General features: G+C 35.9%; 2 protein-coding genes across 14 annotated transcripts; one reads left to right on the forward strand and one right to left on the reverse strand.

Annotated features, from left to right (window-relative positions):
* Window positions 1-2,187: 2,187 nt before the first annotated feature.
* Window positions 2,188-9,158, reverse strand: LOC108337099 (CDPK-related kinase 6). Of its 13 annotated transcripts, none has more exons than XM_052880275.1 (7): window positions 8,872-9,153; window positions 8,001-8,775; window positions 7,549-7,651; window positions 7,328-7,426; window positions 7,018-7,081; window positions 6,776-6,925; window positions 2,188-2,664 (listed from the first exon to the last, which is right to left on the reverse strand). In XM_052880275.1, exons 1-2 carry the CDS (start codon window positions 9,099-9,101, stop codon window positions 8,076-8,078), a joined length of 930 nt encoding a protein of 309 aa, XP_052736235.1. In that variant the 5' UTR covers window positions 9,102-9,153; the 3' UTR covers window positions 2,188-2,664; window positions 6,776-6,925; window positions 7,018-7,081; window positions 7,328-7,426; window positions 7,549-7,651; window positions 8,001-8,075. The 13 variants fall into 13 exon arrangements, 10 of the variants coding, with proteins under 10 accessions (XP_052736235.1, XP_052736236.1, XP_052736239.1 ...); XM_052880276.1 differs by having other exon boundaries at window positions 2,188-2,676; XR_008250460.1 differs by lacking the exon at window positions 2,188-2,664 and having other exon boundaries at window positions 6,680-6,925; window positions 7,549-7,621; window positions 8,001-8,134; window positions 8,218-8,775; window positions 8,872-9,157.
* Window positions 9,159-13,712: 4,554 nt separating this feature from the next.
* On the forward strand, window positions 13,713-15,762 carry LOC128197910 (uncharacterized). Its single transcript, XM_052880761.1, has 2 exons — window positions 13,713-15,428; window positions 15,592-15,762. The coding sequence occupies exons 1-2, from the start codon at window positions 13,713-13,715 to the stop codon at window positions 15,760-15,762; spliced, it is 1,887 nt and encodes a 628-aa protein (XP_052736721.1).
* Window positions 15,763-16,546: the final 784 nt, after the last annotated feature.

A 16,546-nucleotide genomic window follows, 5' to 3' on the forward strand; every position in this document is an offset into this window, starting at 1 on the left:
ACCGCCGCCGCAGAGATCGTCCAAAGTCACCATGCCGCCGTGAAGCCGTGCCTACAGAGAACCATGAAAACCATCACGCACAACCTCCATGGCCACCACCATCAAAGTCACGAACTCCCCCAAATCTCACGAAACTCTCCTCAGGCCGTCGCGCTACCTAGATCACCTCCGCGTCTCCACCATCATAGGATTTTCTCAAGACATCGCTGCAATCATATCGTACCTGCAAATCAAACACAAGCACCCAGAAACAGAGAAAGTTGAATCGCACCACCCAAACCGTTCACTGTCAATAATGCCGCAAGCCACCCTTATCTCGAACTCCATTCGAATGTTCATTCTCGCGCATCAGCCATGAATCATCCAAATCGAGAGCTTCATCGTCAACGCGACAATCCTTGCCGCCATCGCGCAAAGCTCCAGGGTCATCATCTTCTCCAACCTACAGAGAACCACAACGAAATCCATAAAGATTCGAAATCAATGAAACCTAGAATCGCGTCGCTGCTTGCCTCCACCAGCCACCATGAGTGCTTTCTTACACAACTAGGTTCGTCTTCTTCATGCTACCATGATCTGCACAATTCACAAAATGATCCTCCATTGAAGCAAAATCGCGAGCAGCGTTTTCCTTCTTCTCGCAGTGCAGGCGCAGGAAAGTTTCGCCCAAATGTAGAACCCTAATTTTCGGGTGGTAAAGGGGCTGCCACGAAGACTCTAATTTTGGTGATGTGGCAATAGTTAAATGCCATCTCATTTGGATTTTGCACAACTGGAGCAATGGTCTTTACCAATTTAAACGACGTTTGCAAAAAGGACTAAATTGAACACAAATTACGATCTTTAGGAGTACATTAAACAGAAAAAAAAATTGGGACCATTTAGAACATAGCCAACCAAAATTGGGACCAATAATTGTATTAAGCATATATTTAAAGTTTTGATTCTGTAATTCGAGAAGTCTCTATACAGCACAATTCAAAACTAAAACTAAAAAACACTAGACAAAAACTCACAAAATGCACAAACATCACCTCTTACCACCATTGACAACTACCATGAAACACCAATACTAAGCACCCAACCACCACCACAAAACCCACCACACATTTTACTATCAATGCCTATATTTATTTTTGAGATTTGGTAATTTCAAGAGGGTGCAGCGAAATTTGCCAAATTTGCCCAGTCTTTGAAACAGATAAGAGAGAAGAACTAGCCAAAGAAAAGAAATGAACAAATCATAAGAGAAAGGAAATAATAAAGAACGATAAAGAATGATAAAAGAAGGTAAATCAACGCCTAAAATAGACAAAAACAGGCAAGAGAAACCATGAAATTGTTACCAAGGTGCACTTTGTGTTAGTATTTTGAGGTTGTGAAAGGAATAGTTGATAGGATAGAGAAAATGTAGAGATAGTTGAAATGTGGAGAAAATGTGAAGATAGTGGGCTATGGAAATAGTAGTTGGAAAAAGTGTTGTAGTTATCTTTAGCTGTAGTAGATGTTGGCTTACTAATGGTAGATGTTATTGATGACAAATTTATGAACACCGAAAACGGCGCCACAAACTTGTTTAACAATCGGCAAGTGTGACCGAATCGTATCAAGTAATAAAACTAGGTAAGACCAAGTATCGTTTTCCCAAAGGACTCACGACCTAGTTAGTTATCTAATTTGTTGATTATTTAAGACTTGTAAACAATTGATTTTAGGTTTTAAATGCAAAAGACGGTAATTAAACATGTATGCATGAGTTTGATCAATGGCAAAAAGAGTAAAACAAACACGTAATGAATGATATGGATGAGTATGTTGTTGGGGTTATCAATTTCATCTTATCCACTCTCATATACTTTTAGGAATTCATCAATCTTTTCATCAATGTTAATGTCACTTTCTAAATTACCTTGTAAAGAAGGTCTATCCTTAATTACGAGTTCATACAATTCCTAGAATTCCTAGTAATTAATTCTGAAGTGCAGAAGCTTAAAGGTAACCAATATGCTATTGGGAGAAATTCCCCGGATCTAGATCTCCCCGTACGTTCCCATATCGACAAAATCAATAATCAAAGCAATGAATGAGTTAAACATAGCAAGCATTAAGCAAAGAGGAAAAACCCTAACTAATGATGAAAGAAAGCATGTATCTTAAAGTAAGATGTTAAAACATTAATTCCATATATGAGAGTTTCACAAGAATACATTGATTTCCCAACAACAATACAAGGTTTAGTTCACCATATTCATGGTGAATCTAGATGAACAATAATGAAAGAATGAAAGATAAAACCCTAGAAAGATGAGAAGGTAGCATAAGCATCCAAGATCTTCCTTCAAGGGGTGGAAAAGTGAGTGTTTGCTTCGTCTCAGCCAAAGATACAAACCCTAGGAACACCTAAAGCTTATATACTATTCGTAAAATTACAGAAAATTAGGCCCAAGCCCAAAATAGTGTCGCTCAGCGGTAAGTGCGTGAGTTGTTTTCCTCCCCTCAGCGGCCTTTTCACCCCTAAGCGGAGCCAACGTGGGTTCCTGAGTGTCGCTCAGCGGTAAACTGCCGTTGAGCGGTAGTTGTGGCTTCTCCTTTTGCACTTTTTGATGTCTTTTCTGATTCCATCTCTATCCTTCTTCACTTCTTTCACCAAATTCACCTTAAAACCTGCATAAAACACTGAAATCAAGCATAAACCTGTCCAACTCTCTTATTTTTAAAAATATAACCAAAAGCATGATTTCAAGCTAGTTTCTAAGTGTTAAAGGTTTCTTTTAGTATCAAATTTAAGCATGAAAATAACAGTTGAAATGTGAAGATAGTGGGCTATGGAAATAGTAGTTGGAAAAAGTGTTGTAGTTATCTTTAGCTGTAGTAGATGTTGGCTTACTAATGGTAGATGTTATCTACATGCATCAAATGGTAGAGTTCATGGGTATTTATAGACCCATAGATTATTCTAGAACATGCTGGCCATAACTTATGTGGAATGATCTAGATTTTTACCTATGTAGAATATTCTTGATTTTTCTTCCTATCCTAGGCTTTTTTACAATATTTTAGAACTTGCATTAAATTTCAATTCTTCTATCTACGGAGCTTCTACATTTTTCTAGAATTTGCATTACACTTTAATACCCCTCCTTAATGCAAATTCAGTAACTCCAAGCATTGTACGCAGTAGTCAAATCTTGGTCTTGGTAACATGTCTTCAATTTCATCTTCTTCCTTCATTACCTTGACCATAGTTTTTGCTTTGATGCTTCTTCATAACAGATAGGCTTAATCATGGTCATATTGCAAGTTTCGTATATGTTTACCAAATATCTTATTCTTCTTGGACTAGATTTAGGTGAATAATCTTGTTGTTGTGGAAGTAAAATGTTTCTTTTTCACTACAAGTAAAATGTTGCTTTTTATTGCAAGTAAAATGTTGCTTTTAACAAGTTTTTCTTCTTCCCAATTCCAAGAAGCATTTTCATCAACTTCAACATCTTGACTGATGATGAGTTTTTTCATTTGTGGGTTGTAGACTCGATCGCCTTTTGACTGTGTGCTATATCCCAAGAATATTCCTCGTATAGTGACAAATACTCGTAGGTGTTTAGTTGATGACTTTCTTCCACTCCAAGCTTCAATAGAAGTCTTGTCTTGGACTCCCTTAGTTGGACATCTGTTTAGAATGTAAACTGCAGTGTAGACTGCTTCAGCCCAAAAAGTGTTAGGCATACTTTTCTCTTTTAGCATTGATCTTGCCATCTCCATAACTGTGCGATTCTTTCTCTCTAACACGCCATTTTGTTGTGGAGTATATGCAATTGTAAGTTGTCACTTTATGCCTTCATCTTCATAGAATTTGTCAAACTCGCGAGATGTGTACTCCTTGCCATGATCGCTTGTAAGTACTTTTATTTGTTTTCCACCTTGCTTCTCGACAAGGGCCTTGAATTTCTTGAATATGCTGAAGACGTCTGACTTTGCCTTTAAGAAATAGACTCATGTCATTCTAGAGAAGTCATCAATGAAGAGGATGAAATACCTGTTGTTGTGATTTGAAGGTGTCCTCAGCAGCCCACAAACATTAGTATGAATCAACTCCAATAAGTCTTTTGCTCTCCATGCGTTGTCTGTCGAGAATGGTAATCGATGTTGTTTGCCGAGGAGACATCCTTCACATGATTCATTCTTCTCCTTTAAGCAGGGAAGTTCTCTCATCATGTTTTTCTAATATAGAAGCTTTAAGGCATGTGTGTTGAATTGGCCAAATCTCTTATGCCAAAGCCATGAGTCATCAACTTCTACCTTCATGGTAATATTAGTTCCAGGTTTAAAGCTTATAGGAAAGCTTCTATATCTCTTCTCCATTTTTACTTGGTCAATTTCTATCACTTTACTGTCATATATTTTGCATGTACCTTTCTAAAAAAGAAGAGAATATTCATTCTCCATCATTTGGCCAATATTTAAAAGATTCTCTTTAAGACTGGGAACTAGTAAAAATCCCTTGATGAATTTCATACCTTTCTTTGTCTCCACCATGACAGTTCCTTTGCCTTAAGACTTCACTATTGTGTCATTTCGTAGCCGAACTTTTACATTGACAGACTTATCAATGTCTTTGAAGATACTTTGATCTTTTGCCATGTGATTGCTGCATCCACTATCCAAGTACCAACTCCCATATCCACTATGAGATTCTTGATTGGCATAGAATAAGAGTTTCTCCTGATTATCTTCTTCCGCAAAGTTTGCTTAATGCTTATTTTTATTATGACAATATTTCTCTACGTGACCAAATTTCTTGCAATAGTGACATTGAGGTTTTCCATGATGCCAACAATATTTTTCCAAGTGACTTGTCTTTTTACAGATGCCACATGGAAGATATTTTCCTTGACGAGCCATAGAGAAACTTCTAGAATTTTCTTTATTTCTAGGCATTTCTCCTCTACTTTTATTTCCTTCGTATTCTTTATTCTGAGACTGCAATTTTAGTTTTGATTGAAAGACATTTTCAACCGAGTCTTCTTCATGCCTTTTAAATCTTTGTTCATAAGCTTCAACAGATCCCATTAGTTATGTTACTGACAATGTAGCCAAATCATTTGTTTGTTTAATCGTGGTTGCGATTGCATCATATTTTTGGAAATATAAATTAAAATTTTCTCAACAATTTTTTTGTCAAGAATATTTTTCCCATAGGCTCTCATCTGACTAATTATTTCTTTTATTCTAGAATAGTAGTCTTTAATGGTCTCATATTCCTTTATTCTTATTAATTCAAACTCTCGTCTTAGAGAATGAAGTTTAACATTGCGTACCTCATCACTTTCGAAACTCCTCTTGTAATATGTTCCAAGCTTGCTTTGTATTTGTGGCACCAATTATCCTTGGAAAAATTGTGTCATCAACTACTTGTTAAAGAGCAAATAAAGCCCTTGAATCCTTTTGCTTATTTTCCTTCAACTCCTTCTTTTGAGCTGCAAAAAGAGTATAGGTGTCTTTTGGAATAATGAATCCCTCTTCTATGATATCTCATAAATCTTGAGAGCGGAAGAATGTCTTCATTTTAACACTCCAAAAATCATAATTTTCTCCTTTGAAAATAGGTACTGGAATTGATGATGTTTGATTGGTAATTGATACGTTGTCGTTGAAGCTATCAAAATAATACTACTTTTTAAGACAACTTCAGTATTGCCAAGTAGTATTTAAGAAAGTAGATAAGATTAAAGTAACTTTGAGTCGTCTCCCAACGAATACGAAATTGTCTTTCAATATTTGAAACTTATGAGTGCAATGCAATGCTCAAGAATAAAAGTGATGTTTGGAGAATGTTTAAAGAACAAATAAGAAACTTAAAAACAGTGATGATGAAATAGGCTAATTCCACTGCTTTTCCAAGATAGATTTATCATCTATGATCCACAGATCATTGTTCAAGTTTCAAATTAATTAAAGTACATTCTTAATTAATTTAAGGCGATCATGCAGTTAACCAAAGTAGATTCTCAATCAAGTGCAAGACCTTCCTAGATTATTCACAATGAATTCAACCCAAGTACATTCTCACACTAGTACAATCAAGGAAAACAACATCGGTTATTTTCACTCATAGACAACGGTTCTAGAATCGAGACATATACAAGCGAGGCAAAAAGTCTATCTCTTTTTACCTCGATTGTGGACCGCGACAATAGGAGTAAGATTTTACCTCAGTTCAAAAGTAACCGAGGCAATAAGATTTTGTCTTTTTTTTTTTAAAGGACTTTTCGCCTCGGTTGAACCGAGGTAGTATATTGAAAAATTCAATAAAAAAAATTAGCCAATATTACACGGAATTAATATTGGATGTTTAGCAAAGTGATAAAAGGTGAAAATAAAAATAAAAATATTGGAGTAAGAAGCTATGCACCGACACTTCAAAATTGGCAACATGTTCATATCAGACCCATATTATATGATTGCATTTATATTAGGCTTGAATGTACTCGAAAAATAATTTATTTTACATTTTCCCTTGCATAATAAAGGGATCATTATCATAATTTGAATAAAACTTATTTCATTTTGATTGTGGTTATGTTTTTTAACAGAACTTTCAAGTGACAAAAGACTAGCAGTAACATCATGATAACAACATACCATTATAAATATAAGCTATATTAAGAAAAGCAAGAAATCATGCAAAATAAATTAATAGAATTAATATATAAGTATATCTTATTTAATATATAGTCACTGTATCCTAATTTTATAAAAAAAATGTAATGCTTACACATTGTATTTTGTTGTGTCCTATCCAATATACTTCCATAACTGATTTGCGTAAAGAAGATGAGCGTATATAAGCTTTTAACAAGCTTGTGGATTATCATATCAAAAGGTATCTTCACATCATCACAATGACTCGTCAGCCATGGATGACCTGTGCATAAAATCAAGCTATGAGCAAGAATTCATAGGATTATAAAATGCAGAAGTTAATGCTACACAACCTATGGGAAATGGAGCACATACTGAGAGCCTGAGCTGTAGTTAGCCTTTTCTGATAATCTTTGTTCAACAATCTCTTTACAAATATCTGCATTAGGGACCAGAACATGACATCCTCAAATCCTGAATAAACTTAAAGAGTGGAAAACAAATCTATGATTCCATGCTCAATGGATAAACTTAAAGGAAAGCATCAACACTCGGAACAAGAAGTTGATAAATTCCTAAATAGTAAGCAAAAGATAAAGTAGAAACACCCATCTCGAAAACACAAGAGCATACATTATATATCAAGAAACATCAACAAAAAAATTGCATGAGAGCTACGTCTTACCCCAAACTTCAAGAAGTAAAGCTTCCACCATTGTGAAATGGTCTCCCCATTCTCCATACAAACAGCATCCCCTGGGTCACCACCATGTAAACCCGAGTGCTGCAATATCAGAGAAGACAAACCAGTAAGCATTAATTGTGCATAAAAATGTGAAATTAACTACTCAAGAAGGGTGTGGCTAAACATTGTTATAGAGTAGAACCAGTTTTGACGGGATTCACCTCACAAAACTGCAGAACACACGAGGACACCCACTCATCATATAAGGAGTTGCATACTTAGGTGAGCTCCATTCTGAAGCAATATTTGGTGTAGTGTGAATATCTGAGCAGCAAATATTTAGACCAAATATTTATGAGCTAGTTACCTCTAGCTGAGATCACGGTAAACAACACCCTGGTGAACAACACCCTACAGATGACAGAAAGCTACCACACTACACCAATAATTTGGAAATCAAACCTAACAACCAATAATTTGGAAATCAAACCTAACAATCAATAATTTGGAAATCAAATCTAACAACCAACAATGCCCAACATATATATCAACAACACTGAATAATCAGAAGAGATCGGACACATGATGCCATTAAGCTAACGTATTTGTTTTCAATAGAGGAAAAGGAGTATATGAACTATATATACAATACAAAATTATATCATATGCTTACATGTCAGAAGCAACAATTCCTTTATAGAATACTTCTATTTTCTACATCCTCTGCCACTTGTCCACCTCTGACACACTAAAAATAATTCCATGGACTACAATATCTTTGTTCTCCAGATGCTACTCCACACCACCCTGTTAGACAAAAAAAAGAAAAAAAATCATCCACAATAAAGTAAATAAAAGAAGTGGAAATAAAAGAAGTTGGGCATCCAAACTGGGCATCTAAGAAGTGGAAAAAAATCATCCAGAATAAAAGAAGCTGGGCATCCAAACTCTTGAGATTAATCTTATCAGCTCTGAGATGCCAACAGGAACCCAATCCCAACAATCCATCCCTGTAACCCCTACAGATGCAACCAGCACTGTAGCTTTCTCCCTGCAGCATCACCGGACAGTCACTGCGACGGAGGCGCCACCACGACAGCAGATCACGAGACAGAGGGATCACTAAATTGCTCCTTTGTCGCGAGTGCGCCACCGCTGCAAGAGCTCCGCCATCGCGCCCGTCGCCACGGTTGGGAGAGGAAGCCCCACCACTGCCCGCAAACCTCCATCCACCGCCGCCGCCGCCCTTAAAGCCCTCTTCTGCCCACCCGCCCTCCCGGAGATACGCCGCACAAAGTCCTTTTCCGCCTCCAAAAACGAACCTTTCTCTACCTCCTTCGAACCCCAACACAAATCCTTCGCTACCAAGAACAGATCTCCAACCTCCTCTGCCGCGAACTCGCCGCCGTAGTCGTTGGGCTTGGCGATGACAGTAGACAGGCCGCCATCTGTGACGATGGAGCTTCGTGAAGATGGCCATGGAAGATGAAAAAGGGGAAATATGCTTCAAAGAGAACCCTAACAGAGGTGGGAAATATGCTTACGATTGAAGGTCGCGAGGAGATTGGATTCGCGAGTAATAGGTGAGATCTCGAGAAGTAGATGCGGTTGGTTCAGTGAGAAGGAAATCTCGGTGGTGAATGTTGAAGCGGCTTGAGTGAGATGCAGTGGAGAATGTTGGTCTGTAGGAGAGAAACCTCGAGAAATCGTGAATATGGATTGACCTATATGCCTCAGTTAGAAGGAAAACGGAAACAAAAATGTCCAATGGCATAGCTTCGTAAAAGACCGCAGCAGTAGACTTTGTCGTAGAGTTTTATGCTTGGTTTCTGTAAATAACCGAGTGTACAGGCTTCGGTTACTACTGAACCGAGGCGGATAAATTCACTTTAATTACAAAAATGTTATCGGTATAATATGCTTTAGTTTTATAAAAACTAAGACATATTAAGCGTGTTAAAAGATTATTTTTTTATCAATCAAATTTTATTATGTTTAATTATGTCTATTTTTAAATCTCCTAATCAAATTAAAAGCTAATTAATCAAAGTAAATTCTCAATTAATTATAGTTGAAATTATTACTACCAATCAAAGTACATTCTTAATTGATAGCAAAAACTTGTTTAATCATATGAAAGTTCCAAAATTTAATCAAAGTAGATTCTCAATCAAACATAGAAACTCTTGAATTCATATGATTAATATGCATGTAGATTCAAACACCTTATGATGCAAAAATCATTACTTTTAATATGATTGAGGGATGAAAGACATAGAAGAAGAATAATTCAAATCAATAATCAAAAGAAACAATTTGCATTAATTCAACTTAACTTCAGAATCCATAATGAAATTACAATGGAATAGCCCTAGAAACTTAGCCCTCCATGAATGGAGTGAAACACATGATGGAATAAAAGTGAGAGGAGTGGTGGATGAATGCTTCCAAATGGAGGAGTCTAAGAGAATGAATGAAGTATCTTTTCTGCCTCCCCTAGGTCTCTTCATATAGGCTTAATGAGACTTGGACTTTGAATATTCTGTTGATAACATCTTTTATCTTATATCTTATATATTTTAAATATTCATTAGATTAAATCAGATTTAAAGAATATTTGATAGATATTAACTTAATTATCTTTAGAATATCAACTGAATCATATCTGAAATTCCATTCACGTCCCTCCTTAATTTTCCAAAATTCCACATAAGTCCCTGTTTGACCATCATTGACCAATTTTCAATTAATGAACTCAACAAATGAGGGACTACCACATGGAAACCCTCTTTCTCCCAAAAAATTAGGGTTCTACAGATGGGGGAAAGGAACTTTCTCTGTGCCACCACGCCTATTCTCTCTTCGTGTTAAGTTTCGCTCCTTCTCCGCAGGTTTGAATGCTCAAGGAGGAGAAGATGTAGAAACAATTGAAATGTAGAGAAAATGTGAAGATAATGGACTGTGTATACAAAACAAGTAAAATTGGGGTAATTATCACAATTTTTATGCATAATCAAAACAAGATAAGTGCTAATTAAGCATTGAAATTCACTAATATCAAGCCCTTATCAATAAGAAATTATTAAAAATATTTTAAATAAATACTTGGAAATCACTTATATTATTCCTAATGAATGAAAGTCAAGATGACTAACTTATCCTCGTAATGATTTCTTTCACAAAGAACATGAGAAATTTTGAACTCTACATTCACTCATTAGTAGCACCATAATCACAAGTAGAGTGTAATCATTCACCATGACAACAAATGAAATAAACTGATTAATAGTATCAAATATGTAAAACTTCTGCCCAGAAATCACAATTTATTAAAACACATTAGTGCTTATTAGAAGTTTATGCTTTGAAAGATTTAATATTAATTTTCATTTGTGATCTACCCTTGTAGGATTTTCTATAGTTTGAATTATCTCCTCATCTGTTTCACTATTAGAATCTCCCTCTTATGAACTATATCAATCAATATAAAAGCTAATTTAAATTTCTCCATGAGATGAGCTTCCTTAGCTATGAAATAATTAGGAATTGTTTCAAAATTACTATGATGTGAATTAAGTTGTTTTAAGCCCTACAAATTAATTATATTGAAAGAGACATATTTTAGAGAATGCGTATCAATTAAGGAATCAAAATCCATGGTTCACTTCCATTAAAAACATCTAGATTATTAATAGAAAATGATCCATTCACAACACAATATTATTAGGTTGATCCATAATAACAAGTTGTAACTGAGTAACAAGGGACACCACAACAGACTTAACCATAATAGGTTGTATTGGTGACTAGATCACGAATTGTTGCACCACAAAATACTATACCATATGTTTCACCATAAATGGAACCTCAAGTTGCATCAACAACTGTAGCACGGGCTGAACCTCAAGCTACACTGACGGCTGCACTATAGGCTCTACCACATACTCAATCACAGACTGAACCTGAGGTTGCACTAGTGGTTGTACCATAGGCTCCACCACAAACTTGACCCAAGGTTGCACTACAATCTTCATCACAAACTACACCACGGGAATATATTGAATCATAGGAACCAAATCTTAAGAAGCAACAATGTCACCCTCAAGACAATAATGTTGTTGTATTTTTGCACTAAATATTTATCGCCACCAAAATTAGCTTTGATAATGAGTACATGTCCAATCCAAGCTAACAACATATTATAACTGTCAAAATATGGAATTCTAACCAATCTAGATATGTAAATGTTAAAACACCATCAATCATTCTAAAAATTAATACAGTCACCGTTACCTAATGCCCAAAAAGTATTTTCAAGAATAATATCATATGTATCCTTAATACCATGTCAAATGATGATTTAATGAACACATTCTTTTGATATTTAGATTTAAGAAATCGAATATGAATGACTTCAGTCCAAGTCATTTTGTCATAAACAAACTCACAAGCTAAATGTTAAAGATAAGCTTTATTTTTTAATTGAATATTAATAACCTGAAAATCACCATTCATATTAAAATCACACAAAAATAGACAATTTAACTGTGAGCAGTTCCATTTTCTATGTATAGTTAGCCCCAACAAAATTTTGAATCCATTATTTCACCTTCACTATAATATTTAATATTTTTCATAAAAGTAAAAGATAATGTGAGATGAATGATTTTTATACATGAATATTTTTCGCTAATGAGAAGATATAATAATACTAATAATAATAATAATAATAATAATAATAATAATAATAAATAATAATAATGATTATAATTATAATTATTTATAACATTCTATTAGACATACACATACATGCTTTTTATTATTTTTTTAATCAAATAGTACAAAAACACTTTATTTCACAAGTTATATTCATTCCAGCAATCCTAAAGGTTATTATTACTATTACGTAAGGTAATATTTTATAAATATTTTAAAATATATTAAAAATATTAAATAATATTTATTTTTAGGTTTAAACCCTCCCTTGATCCTCAAGTTTGTATAGAAATCTCAGTTCGGTCCTCGTTTTTTCATCTGTCTCAATTGGATCATATTTTTTGTAAAAATGAGCACATTGTACCATAACCGTTAAGTGGTGTGAGACGGCGTTAAATTGATATGAGCTGGAGCATAGAGAATGGGGTGATGTGTGTTGATGACTTACGTGGACTGTTTTGATTAAACAAATAGTGCTGATGTGGCATAAGTACCCTTTATTCAGTTTAGGTATATCAGAATTAGGGATTTGAAATGAGAATTGGGGATTTAATTTCGTTGTTGCGAGACGAAGCGGAGGACGAACAACAACTCCAATCTTGAAGAAGACGAAGAGAATCCAACCGATAGTTGACGCGACTAAGGTAAGATATTTTGTTTCGTCTTTGGTTTTCTGTTTGAACGCATAACTGTGATTTTGGTTTTACGAACATGTGCGTCTTCGACAATTGGGTTTTTGTCTTGGTCTGTAACAATTTTTATAATGATTTGTGGTCCCCATTTTGCATGTTGAATTGTTACATTGTAGTTTAGACATTGTGGTCCCGAATTTTGTTTTTTTGAATTGTTTATCAGCTGTAGTGGTCCCCTGTCTGTGAGTGTTTCGTTAGTGGGGATGTTACTTTGTTCCCTGTCCCCCTGTCTGTGTCGGTGTGAGTGTTTAGTTAGTGAGTGAGTGTTTTCGTAGTGGTAGCACTGTAATATTCGAAACATTTGTTAACCCCCATAATGTACATGTTATAAAAGCAACTTGTTCATATGGATAAGGAACGTATTAAGGTGGTGGTCCACCATTGTGGAAATTTTGTCAGTGATGATAATGGGAAGTTAAAATTTGAAGGAGAGAGAGTAGAATGGTCTTGTGATCCAGACTTGTGGAGCTATTTTGGCATAGTAGCCTCAATCAAAGAATTAGGTCATATGGACATCAAAGAATTATGGTGCGGTTTAGGAGGTTAGTCTGTGGACCCAGATAGGTTAGAATTATTAACTGATGATAGGGGTGCAATGCACATGTTGAACATTGCTAGATTAATGCCCTGTTCTTTTGAGTGGATTTGAGAGGATGGATTTGAGGGGATTTGAGAGGATTTGAAGATAATTTTTTTTGTCGTTTATTTGAGTGAATTTGGAGGTAAATGAGAGTGAATTTGGAAATAAAATTTGTGAGAATTAGTATAGAATTGTATTGACATGACAAATTAAAAAAAATTATTTCCAAATTCACTTTTATTTACCTTCAAATTCACTCAAATAAACGACAAAAAAAATTATCTTCAAATCCTCTCAAATCCCCTCAAATCCATCCTCTCAAATCCACTCAAAAGAACAGGGCCTAAATGATGAAGTTCATCTGTATGTGGTTCATAATATGATGGAACCAGAAATAATGGAAATGATTGATTGGGTTGGTGGTCAAGTTGATGATGAAAGTGATGTTGCAACACAAGTGGAGGAGGTTGAGGTTGTTGGTGATGGTCAACTTGGAACAGAAATGGTGGAGGGTGAGGGGGATGCCCATGAGGGTGAGGGTGATGGTGAGGTCCATACTGAAGTTCGAACAGAAATGGTGGAGGGTGAGGGTGATGCCCATGAGGGTGAAGGTGATGGGTATGAGGGTGATGGTGAGGATCATACTACAGTAGGAACAAAAATGGTGGAGGGTGAGGGTGATGCCCATGAGGGTGAAGGTGATGGGTATGAGGGTGATGGTGAGGATCATACTACAGTAGGAACAAAAATGGTTGAGGGTCAGGGTGATGCCCATGAGGGTGAAGGTGATGGGTATGAGGGTGATGGTGAGGATCATAGTGATGTTGGTACAAAAATGGTTGAGGGTGAGGGTGATGCCCATGAGGGTGATGGTCAGGATGTTGATGTCCATGAGGTTGAGGATGGTGAGGTCCATCATGTAGAGGAAGCTGAGGTACATGATGTAGATGACTTTGAGCTAGAGGATTTAGGAGAGGATGATGATGTAGAGGACAGTGAGGGTGATGATGTACATGAGGCAGAGACTGAGGACGAAGATGTAGATGTGAGTGAAGGAAGTCTAATTGATGTCAGCGTGCATTGTGACATTGGGACTTCTAAAGGAAATGTGGGAGAACAAGCTTCCAGTGCATTACTTGAGTCTGAACGATCAACAAATAATGAATTTATTCATGATGTCTGTGGGTTGTCTGACAATGAGTGGCTATCAGAGGAGTTGATTAGTGGATCAGATAGTGAGGACAATGATGGGTCCACTAAGATAAGGTTTCCCACTTTTATTATGCCTAAAACATTGGTGGGTTATAAATGGGAAGTAGGAACCTATTTTGCTGAGAAAAATGAATTCACAGATGCCATAAGGACTTATGCACTAAGTAATGGGAGAAGTTTAAAATTTATTAAGAATGACAAGAAAAGGATTTCTGTGAAGTGCTTGGGTGGAAGAGGAAATTGTAAATGGTATGCGTATTGTTCCTTTAAGACTGATGTCAATGCATGGCAACTGAGAAAAGTGTTTGATGTTCACAACTGTAGTAGAGATTTCAATGTAAAGTTGATGACTTCAAAGTGGTTGAGTGAAAGGATGGAGAAAACTGTGAGAGAAAATCCTACAATGAAGGTCATGGACATTAGGGACAAAGTTACTAGGAAATGGAATGTAGGAATTTCAAGAAATATGGCTTTTAGGGCAAGAGCAATGGCAAAAGATAAGGTTGAAGGATCATTCAAAGATCAATATAGAAGACTTCACGATTATGGTCATGAGCTGCTGAAAACAAATCCAGGTACAACAGTACAAATTAATGTTGATAACAGTAATGGTGAGGTCATATTCCAAAGATTTTATGCATGCTTGAAGGCATGCAAGGATAGCTTCATTTGTTGTAGACCTATTATTGGCTTGGATGGATGCTTTCTCAAAAGCAAGTATGGAGGGGAGTTACTAACAGTAGTGGGAAGAGATGGAAACGACCAAATGTTGCCCATAGCATATGCTATTGTTGAGGTAGAAAACAAAGACTCCTGGACTTGGTTCTTGGAGCACCTTATTGAGGACCTTGGTGGGGCAGCTGTATGTGCAGGATGCACATTTATTTCAGACCAACAAAAGGTCAGTCAATGTTCAATATCTTGTACATATAACTGAATATCTTCATTAAACAAATGTTAATTAAAATATCTTGAATATGTCAAGGTCTTTTTCCAGCTATCCAAGATCTTCTACCTGGTGTAGAACAAAGATTTTGTGTTATGCATTTATATTCAAACTTCAGAAAAAATTTCCTGGAAAAAACCTTAAACGTCTCATGTGGCGGGCAGCAACAGCCACACACCCACAACAATGGGAGGCTGAAATGAGGAATATTAAAGACATCAATTTAGACGCATTTAAATATCTGCTTGCCATCCCACCTAGGTATGTATTACGTCTTCCAGTGCATTAAGTCTTATAATTATTTGTTAGCAAAAATCAACTATGAAGTTTTGATGATGAATAGAGTTGCACAAGTCAAGACAAATTGAAGATTTATGTATTTTTATAAAGCTTTTGTAATAATCAAAGTTGATGAAGTAGTACTCACAAATGTATTAGGACCGATTATTGTAATTTACATTTAAATGCTGTTGAGTTTCGTCCTCATTTTGTTTTAATCGATTAAACCTAGTTTTAATCGATTAAAACCGAGGCTGGCCCTGAAAACCCAAGTGCCACTGGAATAATCGATTAAAGTGTATAATAATTTATTAGCTAATCGATTAATCCTGAGAATAATCGATTAACACTGACCGTTGGGGATTTCAGATTTGAAAAACTAGCCGTTGTACTCATTTTAATCGATTAATACTTATGTTAATCGATTAAATGCGTTAGATGGCCCGTTTTCGAAGAATGGAAGGGTATTAGGCTGAGTCTATAAATTGGCTCACTTTTTCTCTTATAAACAACTCTTCCCTTGTGCTAAAGATCTCTGAATTCTTTGAGAACTCTGTGAATTTGCTGAAGCTAAGGAAACTCTTGTCTGCAAAGTCCTGAAGTGGTACTATGGTGACAGAGGAATAACTTGTTCATCCTTGGTGTGTCTGAGGAAGTGTCTGGAAGAGATTCATCCTTCGTGAAGCATTCGAAGGAGGTGGTCATCCTTTGTGAAGATTCAAAGGAGGTGTAAGTTCATCTCTTGTGGTTTCAAGAGAGGTGGTAATTTCTAAACTGTTACAAATTGTTTTTCT

This window comes from Vigna angularis, chromosome 7 (assembly GCF_016808095.1).
Source record: "Vigna angularis cultivar LongXiaoDou No.4 chromosome 7, ASM1680809v1, whole genome shotgun sequence".
Classification (NCBI taxonomy): Eukaryota; Viridiplantae; Streptophyta; class Magnoliopsida; order Fabales; family Fabaceae; genus Vigna; species Vigna angularis.

Bases quoted from the DNA above. Each gene is read 5' to 3' on its own strand.
- LOC128197910 (XM_052880761.1), top strand. From the start codon at position 13,713: ATGGAAATGATTGATTGGGTTGGTGGTCAAGTTGATGATGAAAGTGAT. The intron at 15,429-15,591 runs GTCAGTCAATGT...TTCAAACTTCAG, and splicing joins TTATTTCAGACCAACAAAAG to AAAAAATTTCCTGGAAAAAA.
- LOC108337099 (XM_052880275.1), bottom strand. From the start codon at position 9,101: ATGCCATTGGACATTTTTGTTTCCGTTTTCCTTCTAACTGAGGCATAT. The intron at 8,776-8,871 runs GTAAGCATATTT...CCATCGTCACAG, and splicing joins TCTCCTCGCGACCTTCAATC to ATGGCGGCCTGTCTACTGTC.